The sequence below is a fragment of the Xylocopa sonorina genome, chromosome 8 (assembly GCF_050948175.1).
Source record: "Xylocopa sonorina isolate GNS202 chromosome 8, iyXylSono1_principal, whole genome shotgun sequence".
Taxonomy (NCBI): domain Eukaryota; kingdom Metazoa; phylum Arthropoda; class Insecta; order Hymenoptera; family Apidae; genus Xylocopa; species Xylocopa sonorina.
Window position 1 is genome coordinate 1980212 of NC_135200.1, and position 22464 is coordinate 2002675.

Below are 22464 nucleotides of genomic sequence, written 5' to 3' on the forward strand. Positions count from 1 at the left end.
GCTATTGATTCGACAAATTTGAAAGCCAAGCGAACGATATAAATTACAATTCAACCAAATAAGAGATAATCAGAAATTACATTGCTCGGTTTACTTTCAGTTTCGTCGAAACATCAACAGTATTGAATCAAACCTTGGCGTATAATTTCTCCTTTAATTATTCACGTTTAGCTTAGTTAGACCGAAGAGCTGGCCGGGAATTATTTAAAAATCACTTTCCCCGTTCGTACGCGTCGCCATTACGGAGGACGTGGCTCGGCTACGGAACGGTCCAGACGTGGCCCCAGGTGGATTGTAGCATTCTCCTGTCAGACGGTGTCCTATTAATTTTGTCTTACTAATCTCCAATCTGTGTCTCCTTACATCGCAAAGTATTACAAGAAATACCGTGATACTCCGCCGATACTTGTCGCAATAAATAATTTTGCGTCTTAAAGGGGCGCTTGGTTGCTGGTAAGGTTAGCAAAATTATTCGTAAATAAAAGCATAAACAACGTGAATGGAATTAACTTTATTTTTAATATTACGGTATGGGTAAAAAAAATATATAGGATTTGTTGTGTTTTTCTTTTTTTTTTTTTTAACAAATGAAACACATGAAAATTAACATTAAATAAGACAGAAGTCCAGATCTTTTCCTTTTCCTAGGCAACGCAAAAACTACCCTTTTTAAAAAATGCTCTGTTCTATATTCTACTTCCGCCACTAGATACTCATCACTCTCGCTAACGAATTGCCTGGAAAAGCACTTGTCGGCCCCTGAGTCTGGCTTTCGTCAAACTTTTCCTCTTATTTCCCTTCTTACAAAAATAAACTGTTTCGCATTCCAAACTTCGATACTATAATATTGAAAGACTTCATTCATATTCAATTACGATTGATGAAATTCTGCAGTTTGAAGTTAGCACAGGATTATTAAAATGTAACCTTCGGATGAGTACGTAAATGATAGAAAAAGCAGTACGGTAAAAAACTTTGAGATGTAACGCGCCAAATGCCCAACGGTGGACATTCCGTTTGTAACCATATAGGCAATGTGACCGCTGGTGAGCGTTTCCATCCTTTCCATCACGTACCCGTAAAGAACTCTTGTGGGACTGCGTAGCCACAGGGTTGCCATTTTGAGAAAGTATCCCTACGAAAGTAAATAGAAGAAGCGTAACGCGACAAGTAATTCTTTCTTACAATAATTAAAGAAAAGCACTAAAGGATACATAACGACAAATAATAAGCGAAACGTGTGTGAAAAATATACGGAAACCATTTAACACCAAGTATAAGATTAATTAATAGCGGAGTGATTAAATTAAAGTGATAGATGGAGCAAAATAGAGACGTAATCGGGCCGATTTTCCGCGCGAACTTAAAATAAGATTCAAATATATGCGCGTTGATTATTACACGCGTAGAGAGTGGCCATTGTTTGTTTGTGAAAAAAAGCCTAACTAAATTATAATTATTGCCTTGAACGCGATTATAACGATTCATAACGATGTACGTACACCAGTATGAATTGCCTGCGTATAACAATTCATTTCGATCTGAATTTAATTATTGCTAATCCAGCGAAACGTTGTAAGTGTACCCAATTGTAGAATAATATCTGTGAGTAGACGTTAATAAAGAAATTATAGCCATAACATATGTAATAAACGACTAATCCACGTAGGTATTAAACTTAAAAATCTAGCACTAATAAGATAATCACTTGTAATAAAATTTTATTTGTGTAGTCATAGAAACATTGCACGTTCGAAAACGAGCCCAACAGATGGGAAGTAATATCTCTACTATAATAGGTTTGGAAAGAGCAAGGATGAAATAAAACAGGCGTTTCTAATTAGATAAAAAATAACGATCGTAGAAAACGAACTTTTGTTTCTGACTTTTTGACAGATAACAAAGACTGAGCGCCTCTCGTTGTTTTTCCCTTTATATAATACGTATGAATACATATTTCATTTCGATGTACACTCTAAAAATAACTGAACTATGTTTTGTAACATTCCTAATATTTCAAAACTCTTCTAACCCTTCCATAGTTTGCCAGATATCTGATTAATATTGTTTAACACGTTCACTGTGTCTCGCCTTCTATCTCATCGTGTTTGTTACGCGAGTGGTCATTTGTTTAAACTAAAAAAAGAATAAAAAGAAAGATACTCCAGGTATAAGAATATGAAAGAGAAGAACACCGCTAATAAGATCGTAACGTTCCCGATGCCGAAGGCCTTCTGAACAAAGACCTTCTAAAAATTGCGCTTCGTCTCATTCGCGCTCGACCGAGTTAGCTGGTTAATTAAAATCACGCTCCGCGCTGCGATAAGAACTCGGGGCCCCGCACAGAAGAATCTCATCCCGCCTGCAACGTGCCTGAACTTGATTCACGTCCGCGTTGAAACTCGCAGGGACGGCGGGGAAAGAGTGGAGCCAAACAGGTAGTCGGAAAGAAATATCGGTAGAAGGGGAAATCGGAAGAAACGCTATTAGACGGAAACCAGCGTCCCCCGTACCGGGCCATGTTAACGCTAGCTCTTCTTACGATTTCGGAAAGTTTCTCCCCGGCATTGTTTTTCACCCTTAAACCGTGAAATTTTCGCTTTACAAACTCCGCGCGGCAGTTTATTGAATTATTCACTAGATAACAAGCCGCTGCGACTCGTACCGCTAAGAGGGAAGACAATTACCAGGAAACAGCTCGAGATAACAACAACAACCGACATCCCAGACCCGATGGTGTCGCAGGACTTTGTCGTCGGATATGGTACCGCGACTACTCGAACAACAAGCCTGCGTACCTACCACCCATTTACCCCGACGCCGAGGGAGAAAGCGAGAGGCCGTGGGCAAGGATAGCACCCCCTTGCACTGACGTACACACTGTTATCTTTATAGTCCGGCCTCTATATCGCGATCGGGACCGACTGTTAATTAACGCGCTTCTTTCATTGAACGCAGCCCGCGTGGTACACCGCCGTTTCCCTGCGTTTCCTTTCCGACCGCTCCGCGATTTCGCCGATTGTTCTACCGTGTCGTCGTTCCCTTGCTCCTCTTAACCGGCTATTGTGGGATTCGTTCCGATTTACTTTCCTTAGATAAACCTTATCTATCTATACGATACCTAACCCGCTTTTTATCTGTTGTAAACGAGGATATTTTCGTTATTTGGTTTTTAGTTTTTTTTTTTTTTTTTTTGCGCGCGCGCCCGCGCCAATTTATTACGTCTGAGAAATACCGTTGTCTGCGTGAAAATGGTCGAAGAAGTTAGTAGGTTAGGAAGATCGTGTTTCATAATATGTCACATTGTCATACAACGGAATACAGAGGCTTCAATCTCTGTTAAATATAAGGTAAAGTCTCTTTTTCACTTGTGTATTCATATACATATACACGAATCTAATTCTAACTGTACTTTCAACACAAGTGTTTTCTAATAGTTTCTTTGAAATTAGGAGAAATTACATACATTTTATTTTCCTCTGTTTTAAAAGATCTTTTCTCTTCTCTGTATCGCAGTCCATACCTCTCGGTTGTAATTGTTCATATAGGACTATCGAATTATTCATTGCCAGCGCGTGTGCATCCATTGCGGCATGGGTGTATCGAGAATGTAGAGCGAGCCAGGTTGGCGAAACATGTTTCGGGATGAAGAAATATCGCATAACTCAGGATTACTTTTCTCGGCGCACAAACGGACGAGGAATCGCCTTATCACCGGGCCTCCGCTCACTTTCATTCGCAGAGGAAACGGCGAATTCACCACCCGGGCCAATCAACTTTACGGCACTTTATCACGCTGCAACGGATTTTCCATCGTATAAATCACACCGCTACGATATGCGCTCGCCGTTTGAAAATTGAAAACAAAAACGCTTCGTATTCGATCGATCATCGGACTTGTAATGTACTCGCGTATCGCGTCACATGGCAGCACAAGTCTGACCAATTTACATAAAGAAAAGTAAGAATATATTCAGGATCGATCAAATATGTTAAGTTGATGTGTTGCGGGGCATTGCAACTTTTGGTCCCCGAGTTGTTATTAATGTAAAATTCACTAAATTTACCAAACTGCATGAATACAAATGAAGACTCTAATATTTTAACGTACCTTAATTCTTGCACATCTCTCCTAAGGCTTTCACTCTCGTAAAAATACACTGCCTCCTGTTCTAACTGCGGATAATACATTTTTACAACTTTATGATTTCAAAATATCAATTACAGTTGCGCACCAGGAATAATACAACAGCCGTGAACCTTATTTTAGAGTAAATAAAAGAAACAGTGATCGTACGGTAGAGCGGATAGTGAAAACAAAGAGGGAAGAGATAGAGACGCAATTTGCTCTGTCATCCGTGACAACCAATTGAACAACATTTGTCGCGACAATGAACAGATGCAGAATGGCTAGAGTAAATCTAAGGATCGAACGAATGGCAGCCAAACTTAATTAGCCACATATCAACGCGTGGCGTGCTAGAAAAAGAGGAGGAGAGCGAAGAACTGTCAACAGGTACTTTCGCTTCCGTTATTGATCGAGAACCGTTTCATTGATTCGACAATCTCTTACAAATTCACATTCGAATTGCTTTCAAAAAATTTACGCGTGTGGATGATACTAATTAAATATTAGAAATAACTTTTGTATTGTAATTATTTATTATTACCACGTTAATAACAATTAACAATTAATTGCGTGTATTTGGCGACAAGTTTAAGTCAGAATAACTCTCGCGTTTAGGTGCGAGAACTTTCAAGCGCGCATAAACACTTTAAACGACTTTGCGTCGCCATTTCGCTACAAAGTTACACAAAGGAATATCATTTCAAGCCTATATTCGGTACACGCATGAAATATTCATATGCAGTTTTGCATTTCTCTGTACGTTAAATACCGTGCGTTTAACCAACTCGAAACTACGTTGAACGTTTTAATATTCATAAGAAACGTTAACGATTCAAAACATTCCGACTCAATTTCTCAATTAACTTGTTTTTCGATTGGCTACACGACAGGCCAACCATTTAAACGATCGTTTCAATCGAATCGCAACGATAATTACAACAACTATTCGAATAAGTTGAACATTTATTTATTTCGGAACGTCGAGAAAGCTTCTTTCTAGGTGAAATAATATTCGCTTGATAACCCGCCCGTATCGTCCGAGTTAATCAAACTCAGAAAATGGTGGAAGGATTCTCCTAGGTGTCAAGTGACGAGCAAATAGTCCGAAACGGACGCGTAGTCCTTTGTTATAATTTACCGACCGCCCATACTAAAATTACTTTCACCCGCGCTCGGTTCTCAACGTGAAAAAGAGGTACGGGTGTTTGTTCATCCAACGAAAGACGGTAGCTCGCCGCTTGTGTAATCGCAATTAATGTATTGTCGTATATATATAATGTAGTATCGAACCTTGTAAATCTTCTACGTTACCTTCCTCACGTATGAAATATACGATTTTTTAGTTTTCATTTTGAATAATACATCTTCAATCATTTTAGAAAATTTGTTTCACCCGATAAATTGCAATCGACAAAATTTCAATTTAAAATTACTATTATAGGTTTGTAAATGCTAAAGACAGATAATGACTCATTCTTTCCGCATATTCGCTCTCGCTCGCATTCTAGAATATCCCATAGATAAAATGGCGAACGATAATTTCATTATCCTTCGCTATTTTATCAGTTTGTATCTTTGCATTTACGGTGAACTGTAAAAAGTTAGTAATCTATCGATGGTTGTTAATCGCAAGTAAGCTCGAGCTAACCTCGGCTGAAGGTTGGATGAAATAGTAACGAGTGGATGTTAGGGTGAGACAGCGAGCGAGACGTCCCTCATCTTATCGCAATTGCTTTAAGGATGTAAATAAATAATAACTCTCCCAGTCAATCTCCCTTCCAATTATCATCGGGATATCTTTGAAATAGATGTAACTTCTTGACGGGTTAATCAAAGTTGGAACACGAGTCGAAGATTCTCGTGTGTCGCTCAGCTAATATGCGAATAAACCGATTTTACGTCGGAAATGGAATAAAACAGCGAACAAAGGAGACAGAATTACCGAATGGAAATCTTTTCCTCGTTTATTGCTAATCACAATAGGAAAGCCATCGTCGATTTGTCTAGCGGTAAAAATATCATTGTCCGGTAATTGGCGATTCATTTACTTATGTAATTACGACTTATCAATTAATTCACATATTAACCTAATTTATGCAACATTTACTTTATATATTTTCATCGCAAGGATTTTAATTTTCGTGGAAAATGAGGGAGCCTTTGAAGACTGTAATCGACGAACGTAATTAAATTCAATCGATAGTGAAGAAATTATAATGTCATAATAGCAATAAGAGCAAGTAATTAATTACTATGTGTTATATATTACGCGTTGTTAATTTTGATCCTGATAATGATCAAAGAAACATTTGTTTAATCCGAGTCAATTAACTTGCTTTATTACTGTTTTGAACTAAATACTACGGTATCGATTCTGTTACAGTTAATAAGAAAAAAACAAAAAGAAAAAGAAGAAGAGGAACAGTAGAAATATAAAAATTATTCAGCTCATGAGAAATTCATTTGAATTTTGGCAAAACGAATATTGTAAATGAATCACCCATTATATAACCGGTATAAACTAATAATTGCGCTCTGATTACCAAATATCGATTTCTCATAAATGTAATTGAACATTGATTACACGAACAAGCAAAATGATGGTATATTTCAATCTGTTATTCACACACGTATTTCAATACTTCTAATGAACGATTTTCTAATTGCAAATACAAACTTATTAAATGCAAAATGAAAAATGCTCCGCAACATCATAAGTGCATCATAAGTACATTACTGTTTAACGAAATTCAATTCGTTAATTTGGTAACCAGTTGAAAATTCCAAGTTTAGACATTCATTCCAAATCGATTTGAATGGATTTCCAATCCATCAATTAGCATCGCCACATTCTGAATAGAAGATTATCACGCTAAGAAGATAATTGAAAGTGACAATGAATAGGCTAAGCAAAAAATAATTTCCACGTTTTAAACTCAAGAATAATAGAAAAAATCACCATATGTCCACTAATGAATCGTCCGAAACGCGGCCCGCCAATACAAATCTTTAAATATCAAGCTTTGACTTTTAAAGTTGGAGATTTGAAATTTCTAGTTGACACGATACATTGACCATTCAAATGTTCGCCGTAAAGCACCGTACGCGAAGCAAATGAGGAAAAAGAGAAAGAGAAAAAAAATAGAAGCAACGCGATTTGAAGGTGACAAAGCGACTGGCGTGCACTTTCACGAGCAACTAAACAATGTCCGGCGCGGGCGTTACTTTACGAGCGCGAACAGATGTTATCCATTCTATGGTTAATGTGGCGCCAGACGTTTCTATAAAAGATTCGTGATCCATTCTGTCGGGACATCTGCTACGGGTGTCCTCGAATTCTCTTTGCGAAAGCCTTCGACATCGAATACGACGCTTACTAATGGAAAAATTTTCGATCCTTTGCTTCATACGTAAAATATGCGGTGAAAAAGAGTGGGCGATTCGTTCCCTTAACTATCAGTAATTGCTTTTGTACTTTTTCATTCCTTAAATGCTATTTAATGCAAATTAATTATACATCATTCATTCTTTATGGTATTGTGGCGGCACTCGCCACTAGAGGGACAGCACCATTTACACTTTCCTGAAAGTACCCGATGATCCATCGTTTCCAATATATAGAAGTTCCGAACTGTCCCTAATATCCCAGCGTCTAAGGCAGGGCCTGCTAGGTAGCCTTACTGATGAGTCCACTAGCAGGCCCAGGACGAAACGTTCTTCCCCTCTCTTTTCCTTCCTTCTTTCTTCCTCCATCTTTATAGCACAGCAAAAACCGAAGCAGCGCCAGCCGCTTCAGTATAATAACACCTAAATAAGTATTCCGATTTGCTTTTGAATAATAAAAATGTGCTACGTGTTTAGAAACATATTCCATGTTCAAGGAAATATGTATTTTACGAGAAACATTTATAGAAAATTTCAAAAACCAGCTGCTGTATATTTATAAAATTTTGGTAAGAACTAAAAATGAAATAAAAATATTTTAGTATATTTTATTCACATTTCTGTAACATTAAGCTCGAATACGAACAAAATATTATAAATGCTTTCCTTATCGTTTCTCTTTTTTTAATGTGTAAAAAATAGTGAAAGAACAGTGAAATGACAAAGGCCGAAAATTTCTGCGAATACCGTGTAAAATCTGTTGACCAACGCAACTATTCTCCGCGACTTGCTTCATAAACAGACTTACGACGCAACAAAATGTTCAATTTCCACCGACGCGCGAAACGCGAAACGTGAAACGCGAAACGCGAAACAAGCGAGACGGCGGAGGGAAAAAGAAGGAACAAAAAGAAAATTCATAACGAGGCGAGATCTCTTCTCTTTCTCACGCAAGAGAGAAGGAGCTCCGTTTTTTTAGTTAATAGGTGCAACGTAAACGCGGCGGAAGGTAAGTCAAATGGCGGCGTCGGCTCGGCATATCTTATTAGAAACAAATATTCATGTCACATACCCGGGGCGCCGGCTGCTGCCAAGTGTTTGACTGTTACCCTACACTGCACGTGCGTGAGAGACCCGACATATCTTTTGTCCGTGTTTCAGGGAACTTCAAAATAACTTTTAATATCGAACCAATTTTTCGACCCCCTTCCGCATCCCGCCCACCTTGTTACGACCTACCATTTCGTGCGTAACCGGTGACCACAATTTTTCGCTCTCTCTCTCTCTCTCTCTCTCTCTCTCTCTCTCTCTCTCTCTCTCTCTCTCTCTCTCTCTCCTCTCTCTCTCTCTCTACCTCGTTCCATTTTAATTCCATGCAGAGACTTTCCATTGAACGATCCTCGACATTTCTTCGATTTCTATATATATTCTTATCTCTTTGAAAATTGTCCGAATTTTTTTCAAACAGATGAAACGTCACGTGCAAAGTAATTTCTATCGAAATTAAACAATTTCCGAAAGAACGAAAACATAATTAGGTTGAAAGCAACTTGAAATCTGTAGCAAAATTCATTTAAACTTGATTCTTTGCAAGTGTTTTTCATCAGAATTATGATAGTTTCCTCTTTAAGATTCGGATTAGACATTCTATTCGGATATTAGAATATCCGAATAATGAGTGCTCGAACTTCTACTCGTATAACATTTACATATCGTTTATATAAATAATAATATAATAATATAATATTTGATGTGACAAGTTTAAATGCCATAAGATACCCTGATAGAAATATCAGGTATTTCTCAATCTTTATTTCCTTATAGAATTTTTCAATGCGTACGCTACATTTACGATAAATAGAAATGCAAATAGATATTCGCAATTACTCATTTTTACTTTAAATTCAAGTCCTCGATCAACCGCTAATTTTCTAAATTGCGGAAAATTCTTCCAAGTTTCCTTAAAGAACGTTGAGATTGCTAACAGGGTTTAGAGATGTGAAATTTTGCTGATCTTTCGGAAAATCTTTCGGAAAAGAAGTGTTTGAATCGCGCGAACTGCTCGAGAGAAGTTTCGATATCCGGCAAATTTTAAAGTTTCGAACCAGTGAAGTTGTTTGAACGAATAATTTTAATAAGACTAGCTCTCCATTACAGATGTATCTTTATAAAGCAATGAATATTCAACCATCTAATTCAAATCATTACAATAGATAAAAATACTTGAAATTAAAAACAGTCAACTCGCTAACCATTTCTTCTGAATTTATTTTCATTCATATAATTATTTACTTGGAATAATAACCAAGAAACACTGTTCGTGAAAAATATTTGAATTATTGGCCGAATTGAAATTCCCATTTGCAATCAATTAATTGTTCCGATTGAAATCTAGGGCAGAGGATTAGTATCGTTTCGCTTGAAAGTTTCGGTTCCGCGGTTTTATTTATATTCGCGAAGTTTAACCGAGCCCTAGCGAAACATCTACGGATCTCCTTCACCTACGAAGATACGTGCCGGTTTTCTTGCTTTGCTTTACGAGCACGTATTTGACATGTGTATCCGACATCAAATTGCTGGACTGTATCGATCTATCGGCACGCGCATACCAAATAGAATACGAAACCCACGGAGAGCGCGCGTAAAAACAGGAAATAGTTTCATTCAATTAGAAGGGAAACGATATTCGTATTCGTCGCATGGTGTTATTACTCTTAAGCGGGAAATAAAATAAAAAAAACATTGCGTATTGCAACTCGACTCTTAATGTAAAAATCTTCTTAGCAATACAATTAACCATTTAAAATTTGTCTTCACCTTCGAGGGCTAATTTTTAGTTTATAACAACAATAACAAATCGTAATAACTCCTTAATTTATACTGTTCGGTAAAGTTTTGTTTGTGTAACGTTAAAAAAACTGTTACTTTACCTTGCAAAAAGTGCAAAGGATTAATATAGAATATAAAACAGAAAATTAATACGTACCCCAAGACTTTTTCGGTGTCTCGTTAAGCAGCCGTTACGATGAGTATTTTTTCGTTGAACACCTAAACACCTTGAACAAATATTCTCGAACATACTTTGTATAGGTCCCTAGAAAACAAAAATTATGATAGGAAAAAAAAGAGGAAACATCAATAGTGGTAAAGAAATTAACAATTGTTACGGAACGAGGGTGAACGAGGCGACGAGAAGACGAGACGAGCGAAATAATATTTCTCGTACAGCTTCAGATACCACACGAAGCTCTATTTTTATTTTCTCCTTACACTGACTACAATATGTTCACAGATATTTACAGGATTCGGTTGCATCATCCCACTTTTATACAGTATTCAGTATTCGTAAATGATCATCGTCACTGTCGCATGCGTCAATCGCAAGAAATTACGATATGTATGCGGGTATATAAAATTATCGTACACCTAATATACATCGCACTGTCAGACTAATAGGAAAACCAGCACGCTCGCGGCTCATTTACACAACGAACAGATATTTCCGTTTTCCTTTCCCATTTGGCAATCGTCGAGTCGATTGTGCGACCATTGCGATTAATAAGTGACGCCGGTTTTAACCGGGACGCAAATGTTCCTGAATAAAATACCAACGGCCCTCGTAACCGAAATTTAATTATTGCATTATCAAAAAACGTAATCGACTTGTTATTGGCATAAAATTACCCATTAATCTTCGATCAACGAATAGCGAAACGATTTTCCTCGTTTCAGATTATACCGAAATTCAATTAATTTTTCCACTTTGTCTATGATACTCGATGTTAGTTGAGGTTAAGCGTTAGTTCGCTTACAGATTCAAATAATTTCGCTAATCCGATGGAGATCCAAAAAACGTACCTTTTACCATTACATAGAAAAATGTGAGTTCGTGTATCTCCTCAAGGAAAGCTAATCTAGATGATATCGAAGTAGGTAGCAATACTTAAGTACTTCCTCTGTTTTAAATACCTTTCAAGTACTTTTTAAGCATTTTCCGAGTACCTAAATATTGCCTGGCCATTCTCACTGACAGAACATCTTACGACGTTACACGCACATTTATAACAAAGAAAATCTCCAATTCCTCGAATAAGCACGCAAGACGCGTTCGCATCGAAAGATTTACATCGATCTCGTTTCGTCATTCGGGTATCGTTCGGTTCGTTCACGGAGCCGTTGCATTCGTTGTACAACTATACTGGAACGTTGGTACGCGTAAGCCGTGGATTTCGATAACGTTCGATGGTAAAACGGAACAGAGCGAAAGAGAGGACACAGGAACCTAGTTATTAACCAACGAGACACTTCATACAAGCTACTGTACAATTCTAGCCGCGGAAAAATTCTGCTCGAGGCTGCGTCGTGTCGTTCGTGGTTAGAAAATAATTTTCTCTTCCCTTTGTCGCGGTTCCCACGCAGAAAACAGGAAAACACCTCCGACAGGTAACCGGTAAACGACCTAGTGAAACTAACTGTACAACATCTCCGTCCGTATGGAAGACGGAGAACGATTGTCGCGAGTCGCGACACACTCCAACTATCATCGACCAACTAAACGGTTTTCGAAATAATTAATATTGACTGCAATAATAATGTACACGCAACGATTCTTAGAGCACCTACTGTACAATTTCTTCCTGTTTCTTTTTTCTTCGTTACTCTCTTTTTCTACCTTTTTTTTTTTCTTTTTATGTTTCTAGCTCGACCAGAAATCAGTTCTTTCGTTTCGTATTGTCTGTTGTTACGATCGGAGAAGCGGTTGCAAGCGTGAGCTTTTGGAGATCAATCAACGTTGACCGTGATGTACAACGGTCAAATAATCCTCGGTAGAATCACCCTGATATGGCCGGACGCCCAGGTTTCGAAGGTGACTCAGTGGTATCAGGTTTGCGTTTGTATTGCAAGCGAACTCGTGTATCCAAGCATCTCGCAAAGAACTTTCCATTTGGTGTTATTGTTGATAAGTTTAATGCGATATATTAGAACGTCACGAGTCATTCTACATTCGGTTTCATTACACATAATACCATAACTGTCGATGTTCTCTACAAACTTGTAGTGTTCACTGATAGTTTTGTGATCGCAATAATAAGCCAAAGTTATAAAAAAAAAAGTTGCTTTACAATCGATAACAAAATATTAATTCAAAAGAGTTGAAAATTTAACGTAGAATGACTCGTTGCACAAAATACTAATTTTGATCGACTAATTACTAAACAAAGATGGAGTACTTTGTTCAGGTTAACTATTCGACTGAGAGTAAGACAGCAACGAATAGAATTGCTAGATACGCATAACAGAAAGTTGATTAACTGGAAGATGCACGATTCATTGACATTAATTGACAAAGAGCTTAGACACTGAATTGCCTGATTGTTTATGCATCACGCTACCCTCCTGTGTAACGTGTATTTTGTTCGCTAGTTTATTGCGCGTATAAACTGCGAAGCAACAACTTCTCTATAACTTATTCGTTCGGTATCAGTGTACAACTTTGTATAATACAAATTATTTCTCGCATACGCAACGTAAACTTACTTTGTTCGCCGCTATTTGATATACAAAATTTCTTGCGCGCAACCAGCAGTTCACTGGTTAGTTACGTAAAATTTATTTACGTTGATATTGTCGTTTTTTACAGGAAAATTTAAAGTAGGAAGAGAGAGAGAGAGAGAGAGAGAGAGAGAGAGAGAGAGAGAGATAGAACGTGAATGGACAGACGTAGAAATACAACAAGAACAACTGTATTCAATTTTCTCTTACAAATATTTAACTAGAGGAAAAATAACGATTCGCTACGACTATAATCGTCGGATATGTTCTGATGGATATGTCAAAAAATGATAATGAGAGCACGTTTAATGTATACACTCGTTAGAAATATACGCGTTCATTATTTGCACGTGATGAAGACTTACAGGAGGAAGTACGTATTTTACATATAGATCGAGTAGTTACTCTCACTTGTATCCCTCTATTTTTATAATAAAAAATAGCACCACGATGAAAAAAAAAAAGTAATGTTCACGCGTTGATATTATAATGCGATAAAATGCACATTTTTAAATAAAAATGATAAGAGCATTCCAATTTAATATAATATGTGATTAAACTAAATAAAAACTTGAAAGAGTTAGTTTTGTCACAAAGTGTATTCATTTGCTACTAGCAATTGTAGAAGAAACTTTTAACAAGTGATTCGAGAGAGCAAAATAGAACAGAACCAAAAGCATAGCAAACCCGTGTTTGCGACATCGTTTTGCAGAAAAACGACTGAATATTATAAATCAGTGCGACACAGATGCTCACGTACAACCGCACATGTACGATTTCGTCGTGCGTCGCACTATTTATAGGCTTTTCTACTTGATGGATCTTTAAAGCCATTTTCCTCGAGAACGAAGCCACCAAGGAAATTTGTTTATTTTTAACGTTCGTGCTTAAAGTTTCTCCCCAAAATGATCGAACCTTCTGCACTTACTAACTATGTTTTGGTTATAAAAACCATTTAAACGTGTTACGTTCGATTTTTCGCGTTTTGCGAATCGTTCGTGGCGTACGTGAAACAGTAGCCAAATGTGGAGACAAGAACAGTGCTGTGGCATTGTTATTCCGATTTCGCGATGCAACGAAAAATTAATTTCGTACGCCAGGATTTATTCTGGTTAATATCATGAATTATCTATCGAAAACTGTATCGGTTTTAAATAATATAGAGAAAGAGCAGGAAATAAACGGAGTGATGTCAGAGAGGTGGAAATCGAACGTGACAACATCGAAAAGCGCTTTTAAGGAGATCCAATGATGGATAAATCGCTGAAAACTTACTTGTTTAAACAAAAAGGATTTGCATAATTCATTATCCTAAATTAATTAATTGGAAGAATAAGCTTCGCGCTTATTCGAAGCATAATAGTTACGAAACTGTAAATGGATCGACACTTGGAATAAAGTATTTAATTAAATCCAACAACTATTATTGCAATGGTAAACACCGGTTTTTTGATAAGAAATAATTTCATAATTCTACTGCATGGACAGAATGTGATTTCCCAAATGCTGAAGAAAATTCGAGATCTCGAAAAAATTTCCACGCTGAGCTTGACAGATCACCGACCCGTTCCATGATCTACGAAAGCCGATTCGAACGACGAGAACTTCTCAGGGGCGATGGTCAGCCTAGAACAATAGCCGGGCCAAAAGAAGTTCTCATCAAAGATTTCCAACCGCACGACTCTATTCGAGAAAAGTGATCCCGAAGTAGGAGAGGCCGAGGATATTGTCGGTTGACGACGATGATTTCTAGCCAACCGTGAAATCCTGTTCGAGGGGTGCCGCGACGCCGGCCGTGACTAGGTTCGATGGGCCATATTTCACACGGCCATTATACCAGCGTGGGGGTAATAATACCGCACAATTACCGTGGATTTCAAGTTCTCGAAAGAAAGGAAATAAAATCAGCATAAAGCGAGCCACCAAATGGCGCCAGGCAGACCTTTAATGAAAGTACCAGTGGCGGGTAAGAAGGAAAGGTGCGGGTGGAATGGCGGCTAGAAGACGACGACGGAATAGGAGTGGAGTGGAGAGCTCCAGCCCTTAAATTAATTCGCGATGAATTACGTCCGCGCCAGCTGTTCGGGCAGTTGTGTTTATTTATGAAGGAACTAAGATCTTCTTCGCGTAGTCCTTAAAGCCGTATTCGCCTATATAATACCAGCCGATGACCGAATTCTTTTCTTCCATCCCTTTTAACCGACACGCCAAAGTTGTGTTGGCGGGTTGGCTAATAAACCCGCGAGCCACCTGCTGGACAAATTGCAGACTGGTATATTGTGACGAGGAACATTGAACTGAGAGTCGGAATCGACGCTAATCCTTTTCGAACGTAGTCGAGTCTTAACTTCTCATCCAGACTAATTACGCGTGGCATGATCACGGGTAGAAGACAATTTTCGGATAATTGAACCTCCTATGATCAATCTTAATGCGTTAGGTGCTCCAGGCTGAGATCTGATTCTAGATGCAAAAATAGGTAGAAAATTTCCTTTCATTACCGATTAAGTAAATTTTTCTTCAGAAATTACTAGACACTTAAATTGATTTTATCTCAAAAATCATGTTGTCTAACATTCTGCATAAAGTAGTCGGACATTTCTACATTTCTTTAACATGATTCGCGTTTGCATAACATCCTGTAATTAGAATCTCTCTTAGGAATAACAGTATGTTAAGCGAAACTTTTTTTAGTAACAAAATGTTTAGATGATGGAGTAGCCCAGTAATGGAAATGTGATTAAAAACGGTTCCACTCTATTTCATTACGTATTAAAGCTTTAAACGCACATACATGTACTATATTTGTATTCAGTTCAAATATACCGATGAAAATGTACATTTTAATTGTAAAATGTAAAAGTAAAATAGTAAAAAGGAACTTTTTAAACAAATAATAATTATAAATTCAAGAATGCATACTAAACACTGTCTAGTTTGTAATAAAAAAAATGGGCATCATATTGTAATCAAAATAAAGAGCAGATTTAACTTTTAAAATGATATAAATTTTCATAAAATTTCAAAGATAAAGTTCAACAATATAAAAATAGCTACATTTCTTTTGCATCAACCTAATAGGTTCTATTTAATAACCGCGATTTTTAGAAGTAACATTGTGACAATATTTATGATTAATTTCAGTTCTAGAAATTGTTCAACTGAGCGCAAGTGAAAAAAATAAATAAAGATACATCACAGGCGTTCACGAAGAAAAACAAAGCTGATCCCAAAGACACTTTGTAAACATGTTACAAGAAGCGAGTACCTGATCCTGAATTTCATCAAGTTTCTTATTTCACTGTGAATTTCAGACAAGGATGCTACAGCCATAACAATAAACATTCTTCGAATAAACTTCTATCGAAATCAAATAACTAATACTCGCAATTGGACAAAAATTTACCAATTATATCAATTTCATTATTTTTCAGCACCACTTTAATTACCAGTTTAATAATAAAATTAGCAATCATTTGAAACAAAAAATGTTTCTGATCTGTCTCAAACCGTTGGCATCTATTCAACGTAAGCCACAAGCGAATTTGATTCCAAAACTTGTGTAACTCTCTTAAGACGTTGACAATGCTACCAAGACGAGTGCCGTTTTTAAAAACTAAATCGTTCCACGGACAGAAGGAGCACGATGGAAAAGAGGAACCGTCGATAGCACCAGTCGGCAGGTTGGTCGTCTTCGAGGCTCAAGGTACAGAGAAACTTGAAGGACCATTCAGTTATTTAGCGCTGAATATAGAGGGGCGGCCGAACACCGGCGTAAGCATCTGTCGTAATCGAACGTTAAACTTGTCGCGGTTTAATCCCGGCTCGCACGATTTACCCAGCGAACAGTACAAGTTCTCTGCCTCTTTTTCACTCCTAACCGACTCTGCCTACCATCGCGAAGGGATTAAACCGGACTTTCCGCCTCGATAAATTTAATAAACGATTAACGATGGAACGTAACTGCACCGCTGTCAACAGTCGAAAATACAAAAATATCCATCCGCGCGACTGCTATTCTCTTTCACGCTCGTTCTCCGTTTGCGCGCGCGTTTCGATTCAACTAAAATCGACCAGAGAAAACAGGACTCGTTCGTCTATCGAACGGCGTCGCTCCTATTTGGGAAATGAAACTGTTTTGTTCCTTGATGACAGACCGTGCGATAACGGGCATCGAAGACGATCGAGTCGTCCTTCGTGATCGCGATCCTTTTAAGTTAGAAAAGTGTAAAATGGATTGTATAAATAGAGATGTTGATTGTTCGATGCAAACTACAGGGTATTGCAATGTTCCGGTTTTATGTTTGGACGTTTGCAGGTTTTTTATATGAATAAATGTGCATTTAAGGAAATTAATATTGCGTGTATATATGTATGTGTCAACATTAACAATTGTGTACTACTAAATTTAATTCCATCTGTAGATCAACCGGAGCTATGTTATATCGCATTCCCAATAAAGTATCGCGTTTGTATTGTTTTTGAAAGTATAGTAAACCTAGTGAGAATTTCTGTTGTGACTGGTGTGTGGAACTTTTCAGCTACCATTTTTTAACATTACAGTTTACGATATCGTTAAATGAGATACCGGTAACGAGAAAAAAGCAGCATTCTGTATAATTCTTAAACGAAAAATCCCCACGGCCATTAATAAAAAAAATTAATTGTCTACGGGAAATTATGAATAAAAATGAAAAAACAAAGATTTGTTCTGGCGAAATTTTATAGTGGTCAAGTAAATTATACGTGAGAAGTATTATCGTTTAAAAATATATGATTAGTCCCTAGATCGCACGTCTCTGGTCAAGGATCGAATCTAACAGTCTAAACGTTCACGAGCGAGTACGCGATCGCGCGCCCTTTTAAAATCGATTGGTCCGATCGAAGGAATCCGCTGGAACACCCTGGTTCACCCTGGTGTTCCTTGCTCGACACACAAAGCTTCCGACAGTCATTAAAAACGCGATGCACCCTATTAACGCCTGCCGCTTACAACTTCTACTTATACAGATATCTTAATTACCCTGACGTGTCAGTACGCACACACGTGTACACATGCAGGATCGCGTGTGTAGGTACGATACATATCGTAGGTACGCGTACAAGCATATGTACATGTATACCACGCGAATTTATTGCCGCTGAAACTGCGAAATACACATCTGACTGATCATCCGTGAATGAATATATATGTATTTATTTTATGTATGCCACGCGTAAGTACACGCGCCTATCTATTGTAGTACCAGGACCACTCTTCTAACATTTTTTCTCCAATCATCTTTCAAGTTTTCAATCTTCACGGGTGATTTTTGGGCCCAATGTTTTGCAAAATTGAGCAGTTTCCATCTTTTCTTACAGTTTTATAGTTAACAATGTTCGCGTATGGGTTTAATGGGCGTAGCACGATAGGGTTGATCGCAGAGGGTACGTACGCAGAGGGAATTTTTTGAATCAGTTTTTATTCTCTAGGCACTTTTCGCTATGTGATGTGTAGAAATTTCGTATCAATCTTTTACTATATCTGCTTGGCACTGCTCCATCGTATTTTGTTCTAACACTATTGTTTTAGCATTTGCATTTACTTGGAATATTAGTAAACGAAATTTTGATCACTCACAGAGAATACACATGAAATGTAAGTTGTACAATAATTCTTATAAAATTAGACGAAATTTCACGTAGATGGAAAATTAGGATTGATTTTAGCGAATCTAATAATTTCACCAAACATTTAATATTTAGCATTTCATAGCTTAATATCAGTTCTTTCATGAAATACGTAAGTGTAATACGTACCCTCCTACTTCCAACCCAAGCTTGCTCTTCGTATTTCGTCAAAAACTTACCATTCTCTCGCCACTAAATTTACGATTCAAGAATAAGCCACTCAGGGAAATCGATACTTTGCCGAAGCATCGAAGTGTCGAACTAACCGATAAACGAAGCGTTTCACATGCCGGATTCTTTCTTACACCGATATACCGTTACGATTGCGATATATATAAGTATATATATATATATAGCAGATTTTGCAAACCTTTATCTCCCCACTCGTTCACTGGTATCTTTGACGAGCAACGATCAGCATCGGAACAATGACGAGTAGATTGAAAGGTTGGTGGTAATGATCCGCGTTGGAACTGGCGCTAATCGTAAGCCTTTTCTTACCGATTCTCATGGTTGGTACTGGAGTCGCGACCGACGGATAGCCCATGTGTCCATTGATCGCGTTGTCCACGGAAAGGGCCTTGTTATCCATTTTTTCTATCTCTGCCGAGCCGTAAACTGGCTCGTCCTCTTCGTCGTAAAAAGACGGCTTAGCGGCTGTTTGCGTTCTTGCTGGGCCTGATATTTCTGAAAAACATCAGAGAGAAAAATTCTTCCTTAGATATTTAATATCTAATTCAAAAGTAAAGTACATTTCACTGTAAAGTTAGTTCCTGTTAGCGTTTTGCATTAACGTGGCAGTAAATTATAAAAGATCGGCGGGTCTCTCGCGACAAACGAGAATCTGAAGGCTACTGGCAAGAAGTAAGTAAATCCCGGTGTCACGGAGCAACATTGATTCGTAAGACGCTCTCGCGACGATTTACGAAGGACACGACCCTACGAGACTCCTTCAACCGGAGTGCACCGGCACGATGCCTCCCTCGAGTGTACCAAGACCCGATTGCTAGATCCCCGGGATCGCATGCGAAGAGATGAGGATTGACCGAAAGTAGGCGGATGTTCGAGGGTGGCAAATCCTCCGGAGTCTTCCACGGCAAAAGCGAAGTTGCTTGTAAACGCGAACGTGATCACTCTTTTATCCAAAACACACTAGCTGATAACAATTTTCAGGCAGATCAGACGCAAACACTCGTTAACCAACCCCTATAATCCTTGTATCCCTGTGACGAACCGTAAAATCGCGCGAAAACGAATTTCCGACGCTAAGCGCAACAACTATCAAATGGTTCAACCCTCGCTATGGACGCCTCAGATACCCCGCGACTGCTGCCTAGCCTCATTATCGCCTACCTTTTCAAACGTCACCAATTGTTAACCCTTTTTCGCTACTCGAATCCTGCCACAATCGCACCACCCATTAGCACGCCATTGCATTGTTTCACAGAATTTTCACCTCGTTGTAACGCGGGCCTATTATTGTCTCGAAAGGTCGACGATTGCGTGTGATGATTACGTATATTGAATCTCATAGAGTGGGTGTTATGTAAAGTATTACGAATTGTTTTATTCGCATCAATTATTGTAGATGCGATCGAATCCGAAAGAGCTGGTCGTATAAAAGTGCTTGCTGCGTCGTTGCATTTGAAAGAAATACGAGGATTCGTTCTATCATCAGCGACTCGGCTGCAGAAAAAGTCCCGTGTCGAACGATGAATTAAAAGAAAAAGGGGAACGCGTAGGATGAAGTGTAGAATAATACAATTTTTTGGCATAGTGCTTCATATCTGAGAAAATTGAGTTTCAACCCTTTTACAGCGTGACCCGAGTAAGACTCGAGCAGACTGTCAAAGTACCAATTATGTGGGTATTGCACTCTCCAAAACGATCCAAATTCTGTTCGATACTGGTCGCGCAAAATTCAAATACAGATTCTTAAATAATATTATAGTATTAATTTAAGGGGAGAGCGCGTAATATTGCGTCTATCAGGCAGAAATACATTTATTTCGTACGTTTGCATAAAAACAATAAATCAAATTAAATTTTATTTTTTACCGCTCTCAATATCGCTAACAATTGTAATCCAAACTGGTCCACTTTTTATTTTTAATCGATTCGATGTTGCAAGCACTATTATATAATGATTCTAGTAAATAACATTAAAGCAAATATTTTTATACAAGACTGCGTAAAATAAAACCGTGACTGCGTACGAAAATTACGTACGTAAATATATTCTGCAACTATTATCACTACTTTAAACTTTGCGCAATTTTTATTTGCATACAAGAAGCAATTTTCAAGTATAAATATAAGGTACCATTCTAAAATTCGTAACGTAATAACCGATTTTGAGCGACGCTTTCTAATTAGGAATTTGATTTCATATTCCAACACTTACGATCCCGGTTCTTGCGCTACAGGTTTCATCTACCCTCCGTGCACACGTGGCTGTATTTCACAAGTCTATTGGAAATGGAATTACCGTCAAAGGGAATACAAAACCACGTAATAAGCGACGAAGCCATGGCAAGTGGTACAATTTCAATGATCGTTATCATCCATTATCGGATTTTTAGCTAAATCTCGTTCAATCGACGAATCACAGCGTTAAATGAAGAAAACTTTGATAACAAAATAAACATATCGATTGAAGAATCGGGAAAAGGAATTAAAAATTAACGAACGAAAAATGCATGTACAATCAAAACCTGTTGTACCGGAAACTTCATGCGCGATTATAACATAAAAATATGTGAATTTGTGAAATTGACGTGAAATAATGCCTAGTCCAGACTTACCGTATAATCGGATGGTACTCTCGACGTCACCAAGAGAATTTTTCGCCAAACATTTATAAGTACCCACGTCGTGCTTCTGTAGATTACGGATAGTTAACTCCATCCACACTTCGAACTGTGACTTCACGATCGCCTGCACGTCGTGTTGTTGGCTCGATATTATCATTGCTGTATGAAAAGAGCAAAACTCAAAATGTACATCAAAATAAGAAGCTTTGACCAACTTCGACAAGTGTAACAATCAATTTGCTCCGTAACTCTATTTATACTTGCAATTAGTAAACGTACAGTTATCGTAACCCGAATTCCGCGAAAAGTGTGAAGTAACATGTAAGAATAACAACAATAAAGCTACAAAATCATTCAACATCTTTTTGTACTCTGTTGCTTGCAGACTTAGCTAGCTACTATCCTTTCCTTCTCCATAACTATCTACTTCTTCTCAGGTCCTTTGATGTTACATTTAGGTATCGCGATATTGTTCCCAGGTTTTACATAAAAAAAAAAGGCCATTTGTTCTTTCCGAAAAATTTATAACGCCAACTAAGGATATTTAATATATTCGCTTTTATCGGTTCGTTCGTTCGATACAGGAATTCTTACGGAACTTGAGTGTTTTCGAAAAATCAAAAGAAACCAGAAATTCTTCGGCTATGTGACGATTATCAATTTCCTATCTCGCGAATGTTAACGAATTCGCAAGCAATCTCCACTGGTAGAAAAGAAAAACCGAGGCGAGCAGTAGACGCGACGGTTTCAATGCACGAGAATAAATATAAAATAGAGTACGTGCTACTATAAGACGTCGTCCGGGAATATTGCAAACGAGCGGGGGAATTCGGAACGACGTATAAAAGTATGCGAAAATTCACTTCTTAAACGCGCGCCGGGTCTCCTTATTACGGTCTGAAACGTTCCCGTACG

General features: G+C 38.0%; 1 protein-coding gene across 1 annotated transcript in view; it reads right to left on the bottom strand.

Moving 5' to 3' along the window:
- Nucleotides 1–19124: 19124 nt before the first annotated feature.
- LOC143425956 (lachesin) overlaps nt 19125–22464 on the bottom strand; it is an 85374-nt gene continuing 82034 nt past the window's right edge. The window contains exons 9-10 of the mRNA XM_076899051.1: nt 21541–21708; nt 19125–19423 (exon numbers count right to left, since the gene is read on the bottom strand). Of these exons, the coding sequence (XP_076755166.1) occupies nt 19125–19423; nt 21541–21708 (467 nt within the window). The remainder of the gene's footprint in view (nt 19424–21540; nt 21709–22464) is intronic.